Source organism: Sinocyclocheilus anshuiensis, unplaced genomic scaffold, assembly GCF_001515605.1.
Source record: "Sinocyclocheilus anshuiensis isolate Anshui unplaced genomic scaffold, SAMN03320099.WGS_v1.1 scaffold569, whole genome shotgun sequence".
In the NCBI taxonomy this organism is placed as follows: Eukaryota; Metazoa; Chordata; class Actinopteri; order Cypriniformes; family Cyprinidae; genus Sinocyclocheilus; species Sinocyclocheilus anshuiensis.
In genome coordinates this window covers 1,788,018-1,807,349 of record NW_015536511.1, presented here as the reverse complement: position 1 = coordinate 1,807,349, position 19,332 = coordinate 1,788,018, and the positions used below count along the sequence as shown (strand labels likewise).

The window sequence follows — 19,332 nt, the reverse complement described above, 5'->3', positions numbered from 1 at the left end:
ATCGGTGCTCTGATGCACATAACATCCTGTCGAATCACGTGAACTCAATAAAGGCGTTGGGGGCTTTTATTTTGACAGGCTGTATATATTCTGCGTGTATTTCCGGATAGAGTCAGAGAGCAGGGCTTCAGCGAGCGGACTGTGCGGGATGGAGACGCGGTGTTTATGTCTTTTACTGGTCTGTGTGCTGTCCCTGAATCATGCCACAGCCGACAATGGCAGCGTTAAAAACATGAAAATGCAATATACAGGAATGCCACTGCTGAAGTTTCAGATTTGGTGAGTAAACGTTATGCCTTCCCGTTTCCTGTCAGTGCGCGTGGTCGATAAAGCAACTGATTTAATCGTAACTGACATTTATTATACATTCAGTAAATGCATTAAAGGGGGTTTATGTATAATTCCTATTCGTTTTCTTGATCTAGCTGAGCACACTGGCCTAAGCACCAGTGCGCAAGAATCATATAACGTTAGGTGTTAAACCATGTAACTGAATAATTACCTTTTTTATACCGTAGTATACATAGTGTTTCATGACGTTTACTGAATTTATATTGTTTAGTATATTTAGTATTTTTAAGAGGATAATAGTATAGTGTAGTAGTATGCTAGTAGTATAATAGTATACAAGTATAGTGCCCAAGTGCACTTTTTTTATATGCAAAATGTCTTAGTGTACAAACTTGTTATAACGAATGCAGTTGTGTAAAAGCTTTTTGACCTAACTAGTTTCTTGTCAGTTCTCCCTGTCAACTAACAGCTAGCACTCTGTGGGTCACCTGCTAAATACAGCGCCTCTCTATTTGCAGTGTATCGTGAAGGTACAGGCGGGTGTTTGAAGAGTACACTCGGGTTCTCAGCCAGAGGTACCCAGACATCCGCATCGAGGGAGAGAACTTCCTGCCACAGCCTGTGTACAGGTGCATTTCTCATTTCATCAAGAACTTTTGACCGTTTAGATTTATGAACAGTTCTTATTAAAATAGTAGTGATTTTAATTCATGAACTGAAACTGAAATTAAAGGGGTCATATTATGCGATTTCAAGTTTTCGGTCAGCTGGCCAATCAGAGCAGACTGCGCTTGTCCGAAGGAGGGACTTTGTAGAAAACAAAGCGTTTGAGAGAGGCGGGGCATAGAGGACCTACAATAATGTACAGTATTTGAAAAATAATGTTTTTTGAACATTAAAGCATGTCAACATATTCTGATACACCAAATACACAAAATAATGATCTTTAAAAAAGCATCATATGACCCCTTTAAGATCTTTTATATTTATTTATCTATCTTTAGACACGTAGCTTCCTTCCTCTCTGTCTTCAAACTTGCAGTGATTGGTTTAATTATCCTGGGCAAGGACCCTTTCACATTTTTCAACATGGAGACTCCAGGAATCTGGCTTTGGGCACAAGAGAATAAGGTCGGCGAGGGCCAATTATGTTGTAGTGCATATCTACTTCTGTTCAAAAATGACATGTTATATTTTGGATTATGTAATTCATAGTGGGTCTCATTCACTTATAATTGTGCCGCTGTGTAATATCTCTGCCTCTCCTCGTTTTTTTTTAAAATTCCTTTAGGGATACATCAATTGTATAAATACATTTATTATCAATTGTTACTTTTTTATTAACCTATTCAGTTGAAAAAATATTTTATGCATTTTTGCTGTTAATTTTATATGAGTTACCCTCTATTTCCACGTTGTCTAAAATTCTACCTCATTTTCTCATTCGAATATCCCCCTATTTTATTAATAAACAAATTACACCCTGTTTATATGCTTAACTTCTCACGTAAAATTCCTACTGTCAGTAGTGTAGCGACGTATGAAGCACAGCCCACACAGAAGTCACTTTTAAACCAACAGCTTTGTCAATGCAGATCATTCTCAAGACCAGCTTGAACCTGTTGCGAAATGTGTGCGGGGAAATCTTTTGCCCTCACACAAAATTCATGACTGCATGAAGTTCTATTATTCTTGAAGTCATTCTAATGTTAATGAATTTTATCTCATTAACTATAATTAGAATTTATCTGTGCTTTCAGTTGTTCCTTCATTTTTTTTTCTTTAGTAAACGTAGAATACATTTTAGTACTAAAGTACAGTTTGTTCTTGAAAGTGTTTGTACACCGTTTAGTGAATGAGACTTTTCCTGTAAGAACCTTTGAGCTTTTAAGCCACTGATTGATTTGACAGTGCTGGCTCAACCGATAGCTATCTTCAGAAATTACAGTGCATGTTTGCATACTACATGTGTTTGTGATCTCAGTTTGTTGTATTTTTGTTAAGATATATGCCTGCATGATGGTGTTCTTCCTCAGCAACATGATAGAAAACCAGTGTATGTCCACTGGTGCCTTTGAAATCACACTTAATGGTGAGACTGATGATTCATTACAGATCAAAATATTGCAGTGCGCTGTTAAAATGACATGATGTGCCATACTAGTGATTTTTTTCCTCTGCGTGTGTATGTTTATGTGCTCTCAGATGTGCCTGTATGGTCAAAGCTGCAGTCGGGACACCTGCCCTCCATGCAGCAGCTGGTGCAGATTCTGGAGAATGAGATGAAGCTGAGTGCACATATGGACTCTCTCCCACACAGACGGGTGTAGAGATGTAGGAACTAAACCGACTGGCTGTGGCTTGTGGGTAGTCTAGTAGTTTTTATGCAACCATATAAAGATATTGAATGCGTCCACAGGGTTTCTGCGAGTGTTAAAAGGTCTTAAAGGGATAGTTCACCCAAAAATGAAAATTCTGTCATCTTCTCACCCTCATGTTGTTCCAAACATGTATGAGTCTTCTGTTGAACACAAAAGAAGATATTTTGAAGAATTTGGGTAATCAAACAGTTGGCCGTAACCATTAACTTCCATAGTGTTTTTTTCTATACTATGGACGTCAGTGGCTACCGTCAACTGTTTGGTTGACAGAATTTAAATTTTTGGGTGAAATCAGAGACTTATATTCATATAGGCACAGCATTAAATGTTGTATGCATTGCAAAAAAATTATCTTCCTCAGTATTTTGTTTTTTTATTTTAGTTTTCCACTGCAAATATTTAAAAATATTTAATCAAAATACATTTTCTTGAGATTAAAAATTGAGTCTTTTTTTTTTTTTTTTTTTGAGAAATTAAATCATGAGAAAAACTTTATGAAAACTTGTTTTCCATGATTTATCTGAGCCTGTTGGCAGATTTGTATTTTGTTTTTTTATTAATAATAAACTCAGAAACAAGAGTTCTTATTTTATGTAGTGCTGTCAAACGATTAATTGCGATTAATTGCATACAAAATAAGTTTTTGTTTGCATAATATGTGTGTGTTCTGTGTATATTTATTATGTATATATAAATACACACACATACAGTATATATTTTGAAAATATTTACATGTGTATTTCTATTCATATAATTTATATTATAAATAAATATATTTCATATGTAAACATAACCTATTTTCTGAAATATATACATGCGTGCGTGCGTATTTATAGTTACATGATAAATATACACAGTACACACACATTATGTAAACAAAAACTTATTTTGGATGCGATTAATCGCGATTAATCGTTTGACACCACTAATTTTATAATTTTGCCTTAGTAAGTAATGCATCTCGATTTAAGAACCTTTAGACATTTGTGCTGAATAACAGGACACAAATAATGAAGAAGAGTGTTGCTAATACAACTCAACTCATTGTATCGAGAACATATTGATGTACTGTGTTCCCTTTAATTTATTCCTTAAATCTTCTTTACTTGGTCTTAAAAAGTCTTAAATTGACCTTCCTAAAACCTGCAGAAACCCTGGTCCAGAAGCATTGGGATTTTAAGAATATTCTAAAAACTGTAAACTCAGAGCTTTACAGTTGGTTTTGAACCTCATACATCACACTTTTATCTTTTCCCTCTAGGTGTGTGGTGCGAGGCCTTGGTGTGTGTGAGATGGCATTAATGAAGGTTTGCACTGAAGGCGGTGTGTCTGCTGGTGCAGACTGGATGTCCAGCCCTCTCTCACTGCTCCATGGGTCTCTCTATACCCACAGCCCTGCAGTCCTCGGCTAAGAAAGATGGAGGAAGATACTTGCAGATATTCTGCAGTCATTGACCAATAAAAACACACGCTGTTAAGTGGGCCAATTGGTGTTAAACAGTGTTTACCTGTTTTTGGGTGTGTGTAAAAACTGGATATTCAAACTTGTAATATGTGCAGAACTACTGTTCTGTATTTGATCTCTCTCTCTCTCTGTCATATTTTCTTTACGCTTTCATCTTTCTTCATATGATTTTGTGCCAATTTATTAATTCCACTGATATTTACGCTAATTCTCAGTGTATGTTTTAGACAACGGTATTCATTAAGAAATATAAACTGTTATGTAACTGTATCCAATAACTAAATATGTACATATCATCAAGGATGTACTTTGATACGTTTTGATTTTTGATCATTTTTAATATTTGTTTATACTCTCCGTTTTGAATAAATTCGGTCAATGGATGTCTAAACAAATGGCGTCTTTAGTCATTGGAAAACATTTGCTTCCACAAGCGGGCGCTCGGTGGCTTAGATTAGAAAACCGAATGCTCTTAATCACATTCATCTTTCAGAACGGTTTTGTTGTTGTTGTAGGAGACGTTTGTTCATTAAGCAGCAGGATTTTAAACCTATTCAAAGTACTCAAACGGGGATACTAAAACTATTAAATAAATATGATATCCAGTTGTGTTGTGTGATTGGTTCATCGTAAACAGCGATGAAAAAAGTAAGAGATATCACATGAAAAAGCGGCTAATATCATGTACTGGATCTTTCGAGGGAGATTACATGTGACTTTTTTTAATTATTAAAATATATTAGTTATACAATATTCCTAATGCTTTGCCATGTGAGGCTTATTTAAAACCATGCATGTAAAGCTAACCGAACGTGTAACTTTTAGAAGACCACTAGATGGCGCTCGCTATTCAAGTAGTCACGTGGCATGCTTTGCAAGGGAAGTAACTTGTATAGAGAGCACGCGTGTTGTGAATCGAAATGTGATTTATGTTCTGTTTCTTTGTAATTAATTTTTAATGTGAAAGTCTTTCAGCAGATTCTGAATTAACATTCATGTGGAGGCAGCGCGAGGTGAACGTAACCATGAGTTCTTTTCAAACAGGCTATCAGTGCAATCATGTTACTTAAATGTGCTTCTTGTATAGTCGTGTATGGTCACCATGTATTTACTGTTCTCCTATTTAACTTAGTACCAATACAAAAAGTCTCGGCAAATGCATTATAGAGCGGAAGCACAGCGATAGTCGCATGTTGAGACACCAGGGTGTGTTTTGGAGACGTGATGGATGGGGATCTAGCAGGAATGAATAAGTCATCAAGCATGGAAGTGAAAGAGGATATGGATACCCAAAGTGAAAGTGCGCATCAGACATCAAAAGATGCTTTGATTGACATCAGCTTTTGCGGATCCACTCCTCTGTTGTGGAAGGTGTCGGACATGAAAAGAGGCAGATCTGTGGGTGTGATCGGGGCTGTGGTGGGCTCTCTGGCCCGTCAGCCTCGGCAGAACGTGCGGCTGGGCAGACCGCTGGAGCTCCTGCAGGAGGAGGCGCTGCTGCTGGAGGAGACGAGCACTGCTGCTGCTTCACTGCAACCTCAGGTGGCACACTGCAACCGCTACAACCACACAGTGCTGTCATCTATCTATCTTAAAAATGGGTCTTGTACTTTGTGAGTGATGTATGTGTGTATTATCATTATTGTTGTCAGGATCGTGGAGATGAGGAGAGGCATTCGGAGGCTGTGAGGCAGTATGAGGCCGGTCTGGAGAGCAGTTATAAGGAGCAGTGTGCTCTGGCCCTTGAGGACAAGAAGACAGTGCTGAGGAGAATCATGAAGGAGAAGGAGAATGGTGAGAGAGTGTCTGCAATTTATTTTACATCTGGCATTAGTGCGGATCCACTCCTCTGTTGTGGAAGGTGTCGGACATGAAAAGGTGCAGATCTGTGGGAGTGATCGGGGCTCTGGTGGGCTCTCTGGCCCGTCAGCCTCGGCAGAACGTGCGGCTGGGCAGACCGCTGGAGCTCCTGCAGGAGGAGGCGCTGCTGCTGGAGGAGACGAGCACTGCTGCTGCTTCACTGCAACCTCAGGTGGCACACTGCAACCGCTACAACCACACAGTGCTGTCATCTATCTATCTTAAAAATGGGTCTTGTACTTTGTGAGTGATGTATGTGTGTATTATCATTATTGTTGTCAGGATCGTGGAGATGAGGAGAGGCATTCGGAGGCTGTGAGGCAGTATGAGGCCGGTCTGGAGAGCAGTTATAAGGAGCAGTGTGCTCTGGCCCTTGAGGACAAGAAGACAGTGCTGAGGAGAATAATGAAGGAGAATGGTGAGAGAGTGTCTGCTAAAATCAAAAATAGAAGACATTAGGGCCAATTTATTTTACATCTGGCATTAGTGATTTTGTGCCAATAGTATATGAACATATTTACACTAAAAAAATATTTTTTTTTGAAAAAAAAAACACAATTTGTTTGAAGTAGTGCAGTTACAGTTGATGTTTGAGGGGCTAGAATAAATGTTAAAATACCTGTTTTTGTTTTCACATATATTACAATTATACAATTCACATATAATAATTTGAAATTTGTTAAATCCTTTTACTGAAATGTACTGATCAGCTGACATGTCAGTGGCAGTATCCACCTCGCAAATAATGCTCTTGACCTATTTATCGTTACAAAAATAAAATCTAACGGCCCAATTTCTTTATTTCTTAACTGCCCAAACCTTACATCCATAGCGAAATCTTAAGATTAAATACAAATAATAAAATTAAATACATGTTTACAAGTTTAATTTAAGGCATCAGAAAGTACTGGACATTTTTATAAAAATCAGCTACTGTGTTAACATCATAATAAAACAAAATGTATACTCAGGATTTTTATACTGGCCCCCGGCACACACACAAACACAAAAAAATATATATGGGTTTGTTTTTGACCCATATAACCTAGTTGTATTTAGTTTTCAGGTTGGTCGAACGGTAGATTCTAGTAAGAAATTTCTTGGAAGTAATTCAATGTAAAATAACTATAAATTAAAGGTGCAGTGTGTAAATTTTAGCGGCATCTAGCGGTGAGGTTGCGAATTGCAACCAACGGCAGTCCCCGCTCACCCCTCCCTTTAGAGAAGCTATGGTGGCCGATACAGGACTAAGATGTCGTCAGTAAAGACAGCAGAGAGCAATGAGATTTCTTTACAAAGGTAAATTAAGGAATTATATTTACTTAATTATTTAATAAATCGATGTTATTGCGAATATTAATGTACTTGTTCATCATTGTGTCAGTGTTTTATTCGCAAGAACAACAAAGTAACGAAACGCGCTGTGTAGAGCAGTTTGTCCGTTTAGGGCTACTGTAGAAACATGGTGGCAACTTCCATGTAAGGGGACCCGCGGTGTATGTAGATATAAATTGCTCAATCTAAGGTAATAAAAACATAACGGTTCATTAAGTAAGGTCTTTATACACCTCTGAAAACATAGTTATGTATATTATATTGCATTTCTGTCAATAGATCGATGTAAATATTACACATTGCACCTTTAAATGTATATTAATCTTTGTTAAAGCTATAGAATTTATTCAGTCAAGAGCAGAGAGTGACTTTTTGTCTTTGTCTTTTGTTGTTTGATAACATTAATGTCACAGACAGCAGCAGTTTATTAGGCTGTTCTCACTTATACCTTATGCTCAGATTAAATATACTGACACGCATCCGATTTTCTCTCAACTGTTTAGGTTCACTTTAGTCATTACCGACTGCGTTTATGAGGATAATTGGCAAGATGGGTATTTTGAAATAATTTTGCGTGTTTTTGTCTGTTGCAATAAGAGCCCTGTTACTGTATATGATCCCACAGGCACTGATGACTCTGGCAATGCAATTAGAGACTGTCTTAATGCACTGGACCAGGCTTTCTGCTTAATGTGGTCGGCCGTGGCAGTCCAGCTCTGCACTGTCGGGAGGAACGCAGTTTCCATTCCACTGATTGGCCAATGCCTAGAGATGAACGCTTGAACACTAGATTCTGTGTATACAGAGATCTGAGGAACAAAGGCTTGTACCTGACCTCCACAGGGAAGTTTGGAGGAGATTTCCTGGTGTATCCAGGTATGTTTGCGTCAACCAGAAATATCAAAAGGCCTGTTTGTTCATTGATTACAGATATCTAAAATGTATTTTCGGTGGAGCTTAACATTTGAGATCTTTATTTTTACATTTTGCAGGTGATCCTCTGCGTTTCCATGCTCATTTCATTGCATTATGCATCTCCATGGATGACGAGCTACCTCTCTGTGATATTCTAGCTATAGCTCGTCTGGGCTCTAATGTGAAGAAAACTGTCTTGCTTTGCTCTCCGTGGAGCCGCAGTGAGACCGGAAAGGATGAGAGTGTGGAGGGTGATGTGGTTTATTCATCGCTGCAGTGGTGTTCTATGGTGTAAGAACACAACTGTAGTATGTTTGATAGTCAAAAGACTCAGCTTTTTGGAAACTCAGTGTGCCTTCTGATGTGTAAAGTGCGTGTGTGTGTGAAGGTTGTTTGATAAATTCTGAATGACTGAATTTTGTTTGACTGTCAACATATAGAGGGAGAGCATCAATAAAATCTATAATAAAAATCGAATTAATTGTGTGTTTTGTCTTTTTGTTTATTTTTAATATTACACTCTAAAAAAATGCTGGGTTAAATATAACCCAGAGCTGGGTTAAAAAGGGACAAACCCAGCGGTTGGGTTGTTTTGACCCAGCTGGTGTGTGACCAATAGCTGGGTTTGTCCCTTTTTAACCCAGCACCGGGTTATAATTAACCCAGCATTTTTTAGAGTGTAGTTGCCAGTGTCACTCAGTTTAAAGCCATTTAAAATGACTGATAAAGTGAGATGGCAAATATATTTTATGAGATTGTTACAACATTTCTGTTATGTAGTACTTAAACTTTAACTTAAAAAATGAATGTAGTAAATAGTAAAACAATACACAACGTTTGAAACATTTTGATTGAAAAAAATCATTTAGATTTTTGCTTTTTTTGCATCATGTTAGAATTGAGTTTAAGCTGGGGACAAAATAGTTAAATTTCAATCCTATGTTCAGTTTTTATTTATAAAGAACATAATTTAAAATCATTTACATTTTAAAAACATTTACATATTTTAATATTTTGTCCAACATGTTTATCACATAATTATCAAATATAACATGATAGAGGCATGACATGTACTGCACAGTAATCCTGTCCCTGTCCATCGAATGGAGTGTTTTTAAGTGAAAAACGCTGCCATCTGGTGGTGTGATGAGGGCATTATAGGCACGTAACAGCTTCTTTTAATGTCATATACACTCATCTTGTGGTTATTAGATAACAGAATCTAAAGAATGCTTTATAATGCAAATAAATTTACAAATAAATTAAATAGGGCTAATGTAAAAAAAAAAAAAAAATGCAGAGGCAGTGCCAGTAGCGCGTTATGAAGTCTCGCGAGACAGAGACGAAGACGGCGAGATCAAGTCGCAGACGGAGGAAGGCAAGAAAAAGAGGGAGATCTTGACAAATTAATAAAACCCATTAAAATGTCGGGACGGTCCGTGCGAGCGGAGACACGCAGCCGTGCAAAAGATGATATCAAAAAAGTGATGGCGGCAATTGAAAGGGTCCGTCGATGGTAAGTTGCTTGTTTGAAGAGGGAGACAAGTTTCCTTTCTTCTACGTTACAAAAATAAACTTCAGACTGGCGGGGAGGGTGACGTCATGCAGTAACATGACAGACAAGCAAGGCAACCAATGGGCCTCACTGTATACAGTATGTGGGCGTGTCTTAGACGTGTTAATGGGGATTGAACAATCTGTTGGTGGTCTGTAATGGAGTGAAGGGATTTTGTTATATACATTGTTGCTTGGAATGTCTGAAATGTAAAAATGAACAGTTTTATATATTAATTTTAGTTAGTCTCTGTTGAACATCCTTGTGAATCTCGCGAAACCTGCCAAGAACTTATGGTAGGTTTTTTTTTCTTCATATAAATTAAGTACTTTTTATTGCGTTGTGGTAAAAAAAAAAAATACTGTATTAAATTGTAACACACATACTGGTAAAAAATGTATAGCCTGATTGCACTGTAAGTCGCTTTGGATAAAAGCGTCTGCTAAATGCATAAATTAAATTAAATTGAGTATCTAATGCTAACTACCACTGAGAATAGCAGAACCTACAAAAAGCCTCAAAGGAGAAAACATACAGCTGCATAACAGTATTCAGAATTTTTTTTGGGAAAAAAGTAACAATCTTAAAAATGTTATTTCATCGTCTTCTTTTAATGTAGCCATTTTTGTGATATTAACCTGGAACATGTTTGTCCTCTTAGGGAAAAAAAGTGGGTTTCAGTGGGAGATACATCATTACGGATATTCAAATGGGTCCCGGTTACAGAGTCTAAACAGGTGTGTATACTATGCCATCTCAAGCAGCTGTCCACTTCTCAGATATATAAACACAGTGTTCATTTTCAAAATGTCTTATTTTCTTTCTTGTAGATATACAAGCCTAAAGTGTCAGGGACTGCAGTGAGGGAACTGAAGGGCTTTCCTACAGATGTAGTGTTGGAAAATGCCCGCTCTGTGCTGCTGGATTTTCAGGGTAATACAGGACTTAAGGTTATGTTTATGTCAAACACAACAAGGGAGCTTGATATTTCCTCTGTAAACAATTCAGAACATTCTCTCTCTCTCTCTCTCTCTCTATATATATGCAGTGAGGGAACTGAAGGGCTTTCCTACAGATGTAGTGTTGGAAAATGCCCGCTCTGTGCTGCTGGATTTTCAGGGTAATACAGGACTTAAGGTTATGTTTATGTCAAACACAACAAGGGAGCTTATTTCCTCTGTAAACAATTCAGAACATTCTCTCTCTCTCTCTCTCTCTATATATATATATATAATGCAACACTGGTTTGTGTTGTTATGCTCTAGTTACATAAATGGCCTTGCATCTTGACAGTGTGGTTTGCATATCTATTTCACCAAAGCATGCACTGTTACATTACAGTGTGCTAAAGTACTTAAACATAATTGGCATATTTCTTCAGGAGACTTCACACAAATATTTTTCATTCATTCACTCTCCTAAACAGATGACAACAGTAACCAGAGTTTCCTATCAGATGCCTATCAGTCTAATACCAAAGTGGACAGCAGCAGCAACTCCAGTTCACAGCATGTGAGTGAGGCAGTGAGCCCTTCCCATGCATCCTACTTCTGTACAGAGGATTCCCAGCCGCCCACCCTGGGACAGGAGACCATGGATGCCGAAAGAGGTGAGACAAACCAGTGAAAAAACATTCCGTAAAAAGATTATTTACCTAACTGGCAAGGTAGATACAAAATGTTGGTCTTCAAAGCAAATGCAAATTAGTATTATAATGCAAATAACATTTAATGTGTTGATGGGGTATTATATTAAGCAGTAAAAACTGTTTTCAACATTAATTAATATTAATAATTGAGTACCAATAATAACTGAACTGCAAAATAGCATATTAGAATGATTTCTGAAGGATCATGTGAGACTGAAGACTCACAATTCACAATTTATTATTTTACTGTATTTTTGATCAATAAATGCAGTGTTGGTGAGCAGAAGAGACTTAATTTAAAACATTAATAAACCTTATTTATTCCAAACATTTCACCAGTATATATATATTAGTGTTGTCAAACGATTAATTGCGATTAATCGCATCCAAAATATATATATATACATAAACTGTATTTTCCAATTTAGTTTTTTCAATATCCATTATCCTGAATAGTGATTCTCATTACTGTAATAAAGATTTGTTTTACTGTATTACAAAATACAATTATGTATTTTGTTAGCATAAGTTAAAGGCAGTACATCAAATACAAATGTACTGTTTTTAAAAAAATGAAATTCTGAAATGATAATTTAGGGTATAATTGTGTTGAACTGTCATAATATAATGCCATAACACAAAAAATCTAAATAGACCATTTAATTTAATATTTAATTGACTATTTTTTTCCTTTTTTAATTTTGGGGTGAATTATGATTTATTGTATGCATGTTCTTGACATGTTTTGTTAGAGTCACCCAAGTATGTAAGATAACGGTAATGATGGTGCATCCTTTATTTCATATGCATACTTGTATTTGCACGTTTTACTTTTCATGATCAAACCCCATATTTAGAGGCATCAACAACCAGCAGTGAGGTGACGGATGAGCCTCCGACTCTAATTAAAGAAGATGTGTTGTCTCTCTCTACTCGGGTAACATCCAATAGTCTTCAAATAAATGGAAGTTGTTTGAACCTAATGCCTTGTGGGAATTAAAATATATGTTGTAAATATTATGCAAACCTGATTTTGCTTTTCAAAGCAACTTGGTTGAATGCATGCCATGTGTGACATTATTGTTTTTCACAGGAGGAAGAGGAGGTGATTGGAGCCCCACCGCTTAAAAGAGTTTGCACTGAGCAAAACTCAACTCTCAGTTAGCACCACTACGCTGAACATTGCAGGTCAAAAGTATAGAAGTATTTCTGAAAGAGACTAAACTGTACATTTAAAAGACTTTTTACAACCTGCCAAATGCCTGAAACTCACTTTAACAGTGTAAGATAAAGAAAAAGCTTGAATTTGTTTCTTTTTTTGTACATTAAAAAGATCATCTTAGATCTTGTCAGGTATTTTCTTATGAAGGTAAAGCAGTTTGTATTGCATCTTGAAAATAAACTGTTATAGTGCATGTTTTTCAATCTAAATTGAGAAAAGACTTTGTCAGTATAATACGTGTGACCGCATGGAGTAATGATTAGTATATGCACTATGGCAAAACAGTTGAATTTTAAGCTGTTAGCTTGTTTTGTGTTTGTGGAATTTTTAAAGATTATACAAATAAGTTTTATTGGCCTGTTTTTATTGTTTTATTGTAAAAAAAAAATGCATGCATTTAGGGCAGTTTTAAATAACATCTGTGTCATCTGTTTCTTGATTTGTTTATTATTGTTCAATGAACTGCATCCAATTACCAAACTTTTTATTAAAAAAGAAGGAATGCCTGTCAGTTATAAATGGTAATGTCACTCACAGATTTGTATTTTAAATATGAAGACTTCCACTTTCCATAGTCTTTGAAGTATTTTTCAAATAAAGAAAAGAAATATTTGTGTATGATCCATGTAGTGTTGCCTGGTAAAAATGTACCTGGACATAGACAGATGGAAATAAAACCACGTTGGATTTATGCAGCTTTCCTCTGATTGCATCATTTGCAAAGTTGTATGGCAGAGATAGAACACTATTGTACATATGAAATGATTTTAAGGGCGATTCCCAATATTATGATTTTCTTGAAATTATTGAATTCCAATACAGTGTTTAAATGAGTTTTTGTACATTTAATGCTTTAGCGTTATTTATATGCTTTAGGCAGAGCTTTATTGTTTCATATGTGGCCGCGAAAAACCTATTTAATGTGCATTGTCTTCACTGCTAAAACTGGTATTAACATAATTAATTGGATCAAAAGTGTCGTGTGCACGCTCTATTGTCTCATTTTAAATTCTACAGTACAACCGCTGCCCCTTTCAGCTAAACTCTGGGCATTTAGCTATATCAACTGTTATATTAAAAAATAAAATGTCCGTTATTAATACTAAAGTATATGAGTCAAACTGCATACTGTCATTTTGAAATGATCTATGAATTTACCATAAACTGACCTCTAGCCACGCTTCCAAACACCAAACACTATTTGTGATTGGAGGGGTGTTGCTTTGACAAAAGGTGGAGTAGGTATAATTGACAGTTGAATCGGCCAATCAGATATCTCAATCTGAGTCGTGGTTTCTTAGTAACCAATCGTTGGAGACGATGGGTGGGACTTATTCTTGCGTCGCTGCTTGCTACCGGGGTAACGGAGTTTTGAGGTTGTACGGAATGTTGCCGGTGTAGCAGGAACTCCCGCCATTTTTCAATCAGCTATAAACCCTCTTATTTGTTTATGTAATCAGCACGTCCCTCCAAACAGTATCTACGCGGTCTACAGTCGCTTTGGCCTGGAGAATCGACTACAACACGGACCTGAGCGGCATAAGAAAGCCCGCCATACCAGCTCTGACGGGCCGCCTTTCGCGCTTCCATCCCCGGCACCCAGGAGCTTCCGCTCACTCCTCACGCTCTCTTCAGGCATCTCACCATGACCCCACCGGCTCCCTCAATCCAGCGGATTTAACACGGGAGATGTAACTGATCGATAAAACAGTACTTTTGTTTGTGTTTTGTTTTCCTAAAAGTAAGTAAAGCAGCGCGCGCTAGCCTAGCCCGATGCTACGCCACTGAGACGCGCGGATTCACTGCATATTCAGTTCAAGTTGAGATTGAGCGGGGGTTAGTTCAGTAGTTAACTTTGCAGACACATCCAGGACCGCAGCTAGCCCGCCATGGCACCGTTACTAGGCCGGAAGCCGTACCCTTTGGTTAAGCCGCTGTCGGAGCCGCCGGGCCCAGCAGAGGAGGTGTTCATCATCGAGCACACTAAAGAGGCCTTCAGGAACAAAGAGTATCCTTTCTCACTGTCTCCACTATCCACTTGCAAGCACTAGACATACAAACACTTGCTCGCACGAGTCTCGATCTGTTGTTTCCACGCTGGTCGTGGAGTCTGAGCGTGTGCGAGCGCGGGGTTTGCATTTATGCGTTTATTGTTGTTTTCATCTTGCGCGCTGCGTCTCATTGTAACGCTAACAGGCTAAAGGTGACCATGACTTTTAGATCAGCTGGGGCTTAACTCTTAAGACAGGGCTAAGTGTTATATTTGTCTGATTTTGAGTACAGAAGCATGATGAATTACGTGTTGTTGAGGGGTTGTTGTTGTCCTGTGTGTGTTTTAGAGCGAGCTAGCTTCAGGACGCACAGTGTGTGTGTGTGTGTGTGAGACGTCTGGCTGAACAGTTTCTCATCCAAACTGCCTTGACTCAATCTTGTGTAACACACGACACGAGCCCGCGCTTATTTACAGGCAGAGACATATGTGATGTGAGCTTATAGATTGATGCTCCTGAACAGCCAACCATCTGTTGAGTGAGACTGTAATATTTATCTATATGCTGGGAGAGTGTGATTATGACGGTACACACAGTTTTAGCTGCTGCTGCTGGGGGGGAATGTGCGAGTTCCTGTGCAGCTGCTGCGAGAGGTCGTTTGCGCGCGAGATGTTTTTCGCGCGCCACGTGAATTTGGTCACGAGTGACAGGATGTGTAGAGATGAACTTTAGGTCGTTAGCAATCAAGATATTACTTCTCTGGTGTATGCTGTTCAGTTAATATTTGTGAAATGTTTGATTTTTGTTTTTTTTTACTTTTGTAATTATAACTAGATACTTGAAATGCTATTTAAGCGTGTTTTTATTTATTCCACACAAAATATATTATCTGACAGATATCACTGCACTAGGTTTCCAGAGAAACTACTCCTGTCTCTCTAAACGGCATAAAAAGGAAAGTGACCCGCATGTGTTACGGAATCAGAAAACTAGCCAATCAGAAACGTTCACTGCCTGTCAGTCTCTCTGCGCGTTCGGGGTTTGTGACATCTGGTTGGCTGCCGTGTCCGCGGAGGGCGGGCCTTTAGAGTGAAGGCGTGTTTTTGAAAGGATGAAGGGCAGTTTTATTCAGATTGCAGAACGATGGAGGTTGCGGGTTATTCTTTTCAAATCTGCCTGACTCGTTCGTCAAGATTTAATCACGTGATTAAACTTTAGGCCTGCTTTTAGATCCAAGTCAGCACCTTAAAGTAGACGATTTTCCCATCATTTAGCATATTTTCTAGGTTTACGTTTGTTCTAGATCTGCCAAATTAGTGTTTGAATCAAGTTTTGAGTTAAAGGTTAGCATCACGAGTGGTGTCATGTCATACCGTTTTATGCATGTAATGATAGAATAATACATCGGGAAATATATTGATTACCCAGATATTTGGCCATTTTGAGATTATCTCTATCTGCCATTAAGTTTTGCTTGTCTGATTAAAAGCACCATCTGATAAACATCATCCTTGTGTCAGTTGTAAAATTTACTGACAAGTCATGTCATAGTTTAAAAAACGGAGTAATTTTGTTTTAAACGGAGTAATTTTGTCTAAATCTTGTTTGCTGTCATTAAACACCCAGGTTTCTAGATATACTGACATTGGGCATTAAAGGGTTAGTTCACCCAAAAATGAAAATTAGACTGTGCTTTACTCACCCTCGAAGCATACTATGTGTATATGACTTTCTTCTTTCAGACGAATCCAGTCGGAGTTATATTAAAAATTGTCCTGGCTATTCCAAGCTCTATCATTGCAGTCAGCGGGTGTTTCTGTTGAGCAGTCCACAAGTCGTAAAATAAAGCGCGCGCATCCATAATAAGATGTGCCTCACACGGCTCCGGGGTGGTGAATAAAGGCCTCCTGTAGCGAATCCATGTGTTTTTGTAAGAAAAATATCCATATTTCAAACATAATAAACACTTTTCTCTCACTTCTGTTATCTGTCATACGCGGAAGCCGTTCCGGTGGATGATGCAGCACGAATGCGCCTCTGAGATATGCTAGTCCTGCGAGTTAGTTTATAGGAGCAAAGGAAGCAAAGTTTCCTTACTTTAGCAAAGGAAAACCAGTCTCCTCTTGGTTTATATCGAAATCGTCTGATGTTTTTCTTTGCAAATCCTCAGTTTGTACTTTGGCGTTTTGTTTTGTTCTCTCTCCGCATTCGTCACTAACCACGCAACGCTGACGTCATCCGCCGGGACGGCTTCCGCGCGTATGACAGATACCGGAAGTGAGAGAAAAGTGTTTATTACGTTTAAAATATGGATATGTTTCTTACAAAAATGCATAGATCCACTACAGGAGGCCTTTATTCACCCCCCCGGAGCCGTGTGAGGCACATCTTATTATGGATGCGCGCGCTTTATTTGACGACTTGTGGACTGTTCAACAGAAACACCCGCTGACTGCAATGATAGCGCTTGGAATAGCCAGGACAATTTTGAATATAACTCCGACTGGATTCATCTGAAAGAAGAAAGTCACATACACCTAGGATGCTTCGAGGATGAGTAAAACAGTCTAATTTTCATTTTTGGGTGAACTAAGCCTTTAAAGCCCATGTTGGGTGACCATTAATAATTATGCTTTGATATGCATTTATCACATGAACAATGCAAGATTAACTTACAATTATTTATCTTGGCTCTGAAATGATTTCAATTTTTCAGAGTGCTTGAAATAACAATTTTGCCGAGGCTGTTGTATTTTTGGTTACCATTACTGTTTTTAATTGCAAGTTTAATTCTAAAAATGTGCTCATACAGTATCTGCTGCTGCTGGCCCTTTAATTATTGAGCTGCTGTGCTACAAGCATGCATTAATTATGAATGAGTCTCTCTCAGACGACAGACAGCAGAGCTAACATCACTTGATCGGCTCTGCTTTGGACGTACTGCTCGAGGTTTCAGAAGTTTCAGAAGAGCTGGAAGCGATGTAGTGTTTGAGTGTGTTTTTTGCCCTTAACACTGATGTTCAGAGAGTATGAAGCTCGACTGCGCAGGTATGCAGAGCGGATATGGACGTGTAAAAGCACCGGCAGCAGCCAGCTCACACATAAGGAGGCTTGGGAAGAAGAACAGGAGGTCACAGAGCTGTAAGTAACAAAAACGAGTGAATGCATGAACTTGGAGCATCAGCAGCATCATTTAGTTGTCAGTTGTTTTCGAAGTCTCTTTCTGACTATGGATGCATTAATATTCAGAGATGTACTGAGCAATTGGCTGTGTCTCAATATACAGTAAGCTATCAGTGCCTAACCTAGCATTTTTGGGTGTCCAAAGCATAGAAATGCTGAGGAGGTACCCTAAAATTTGTCACATGTTACAGTAAAACAGAAAAAAAAAAAAAACTTATTCAGAATATTAATAAAAAACATGTTTGTGGTTTAAGAACACTTGGAAATAGGGGTGGGCAGTATGACAAATTAAGTTTCACGGTATGACTTATTTCACGTTAACAATATATTTCACAATATAGTTATTTATATATGTAGTTATTCCGAACATACAAAAAGGGCTTTATATGATAAACTCACTTTTTATTTCAAAAGTATATTTCACCTTGTTTGAATTTCTTTTATTGATAAATTTATTTAGTAAAAACATTCAACTTATAGATTAACTGCCCCCAGCTTATTGATATTAGATGCAACTTTTAGGTACAATTAAACTTTAAGTTGTTTCTGAATTTTTTACATCTCATGTTATTGTTTTACTTCAATCAGTTTATAATATCTAAATACTTTATATTGAAATATTTTCTTCATAATAAATTACATTTACGTCCTTTTAATTTTGTAGAATACTATTAATAGTAGTTACATTGTTTAATTTTGTTACCTGGTATCTGGTTCTTATACTGCATTTTAAGAGGGTTGTTTTGCTCTCTTCTGGCAATCCCTCGCCTGGAGCTTTAATCAAGAGAGGGAAGAGTTCAGTAGTGACTAGGAGAGCAGCAGTGTGCATACTGAACATCAGCTAAACAGCTGCTGTTAGTGCTGAGTCTAAGTAGTTTAAATTATACACACCTTATTTTTTTACTTCAGCCCGGTGAAGACTGACACGCCTCGGCAGCGTCTCAGTCTCACGCGGTGAGTTAACCACGCCCATTTACATCTTGTGGTATACACAAAATAAAATCTGTTAGGGTTGACATTTTATTTTGCGGTAACAATATATACCGTCATACTGCCCAGTAGGGCTGTGCGATATTGAAGAAAAATGCGATATGCGATACGATAATTTTGATATATCGTGCAGCCCTACCGCCCAGTCCTACCTGGAATTATCAGAATTGGAAAATTGGAAAAGTCACAAATCTTCAGTCATAGAAGAACTGATTCAGTGCCACAGGCGGTTTGAACTAATTCAAAGAAATGTGTCTTACTAACTCGTGCCAAAACTGTCTTTGCTACTGACATTTGAATCAGAGAATTTCAGAGAACACACCTGTCTTAACAACTTTTATATGGTCAGCGGCATCACAAATACATCAGGAATTTCAGTATTTCGTCCTATTTTTTCATCCAGTATTTGTTTTTTAAATAGCTGTGCCCAGCTCTAAAATATTTTATTGACTTAAAAAAAAAAAAAAAAGAGAAATAACCAGTAACTATTTAAAGG

At 37.8% G+C, this 19,332-nt stretch overlaps 3 protein-coding genes and 1 pseudogene across 3 annotated transcripts; all 4 read left to right on the top strand.

The window, feature by feature from the left end:
• The first annotated feature begins 104 nt into the window (after window positions 1-104).
• On the top strand, window positions 105-4,607 carry LOC107692060 (selenoprotein T1b). Its single transcript, XM_074187022.1, has 6 exons — window positions 105-279; window positions 810-920; window positions 1,296-1,422; window positions 2,296-2,383; window positions 2,497-2,654; window positions 3,934-4,607. Exons 1-5 carry the CDS (start codon window positions 149-151, stop codon window positions 2,619-2,621), a joined length of 582 nt encoding a protein of 193 aa, XP_074043123.1. The 5' UTR covers window positions 105-148; the 3' UTR covers window positions 2,622-2,654; window positions 3,934-4,607.
• A 354-nt stretch (window positions 4,608-4,961) lies between these two features.
• LOC107692053 (tRNA-splicing endonuclease subunit Sen34) lies at window positions 4,962-8,693 on the top strand. The gene is given in 5 exon segments (XM_074187021.1): window positions 4,962-5,679; window positions 5,790-5,931; window positions 7,958-8,050; window positions 8,053-8,208; window positions 8,325-8,693. Coding segments are annotated over 5 exon segments (927 nt in total). The 5' UTR covers window positions 4,962-5,361; the 3' UTR covers window positions 8,543-8,693.
• An 863-nt stretch (window positions 8,694-9,556) lies between these two features.
• bcl7bb (BAF chromatin remodeling complex subunit BCL7B b) lies at window positions 9,557-13,261 on the top strand. Its single transcript, XM_016490930.1, has 6 exons — window positions 9,557-9,763; window positions 10,464-10,539; window positions 10,633-10,735; window positions 11,229-11,411; window positions 12,308-12,387; window positions 12,544-13,261. Exons 1-6 carry the CDS (start codon window positions 9,672-9,674, stop codon window positions 12,613-12,615), a joined length of 606 nt encoding a protein of 201 aa, XP_016346416.1. The 5' UTR covers window positions 9,557-9,671; the 3' UTR covers window positions 12,616-13,261.
• Window positions 13,262-13,994: 733 nt separating this feature from the next.
• The window catches only part of LOC107691960 (tyrosine-protein kinase BAZ1B-like), a 23,673-nt pseudogene continuing 18,335 nt past the window's right edge, over window positions 13,995-19,332 (top strand).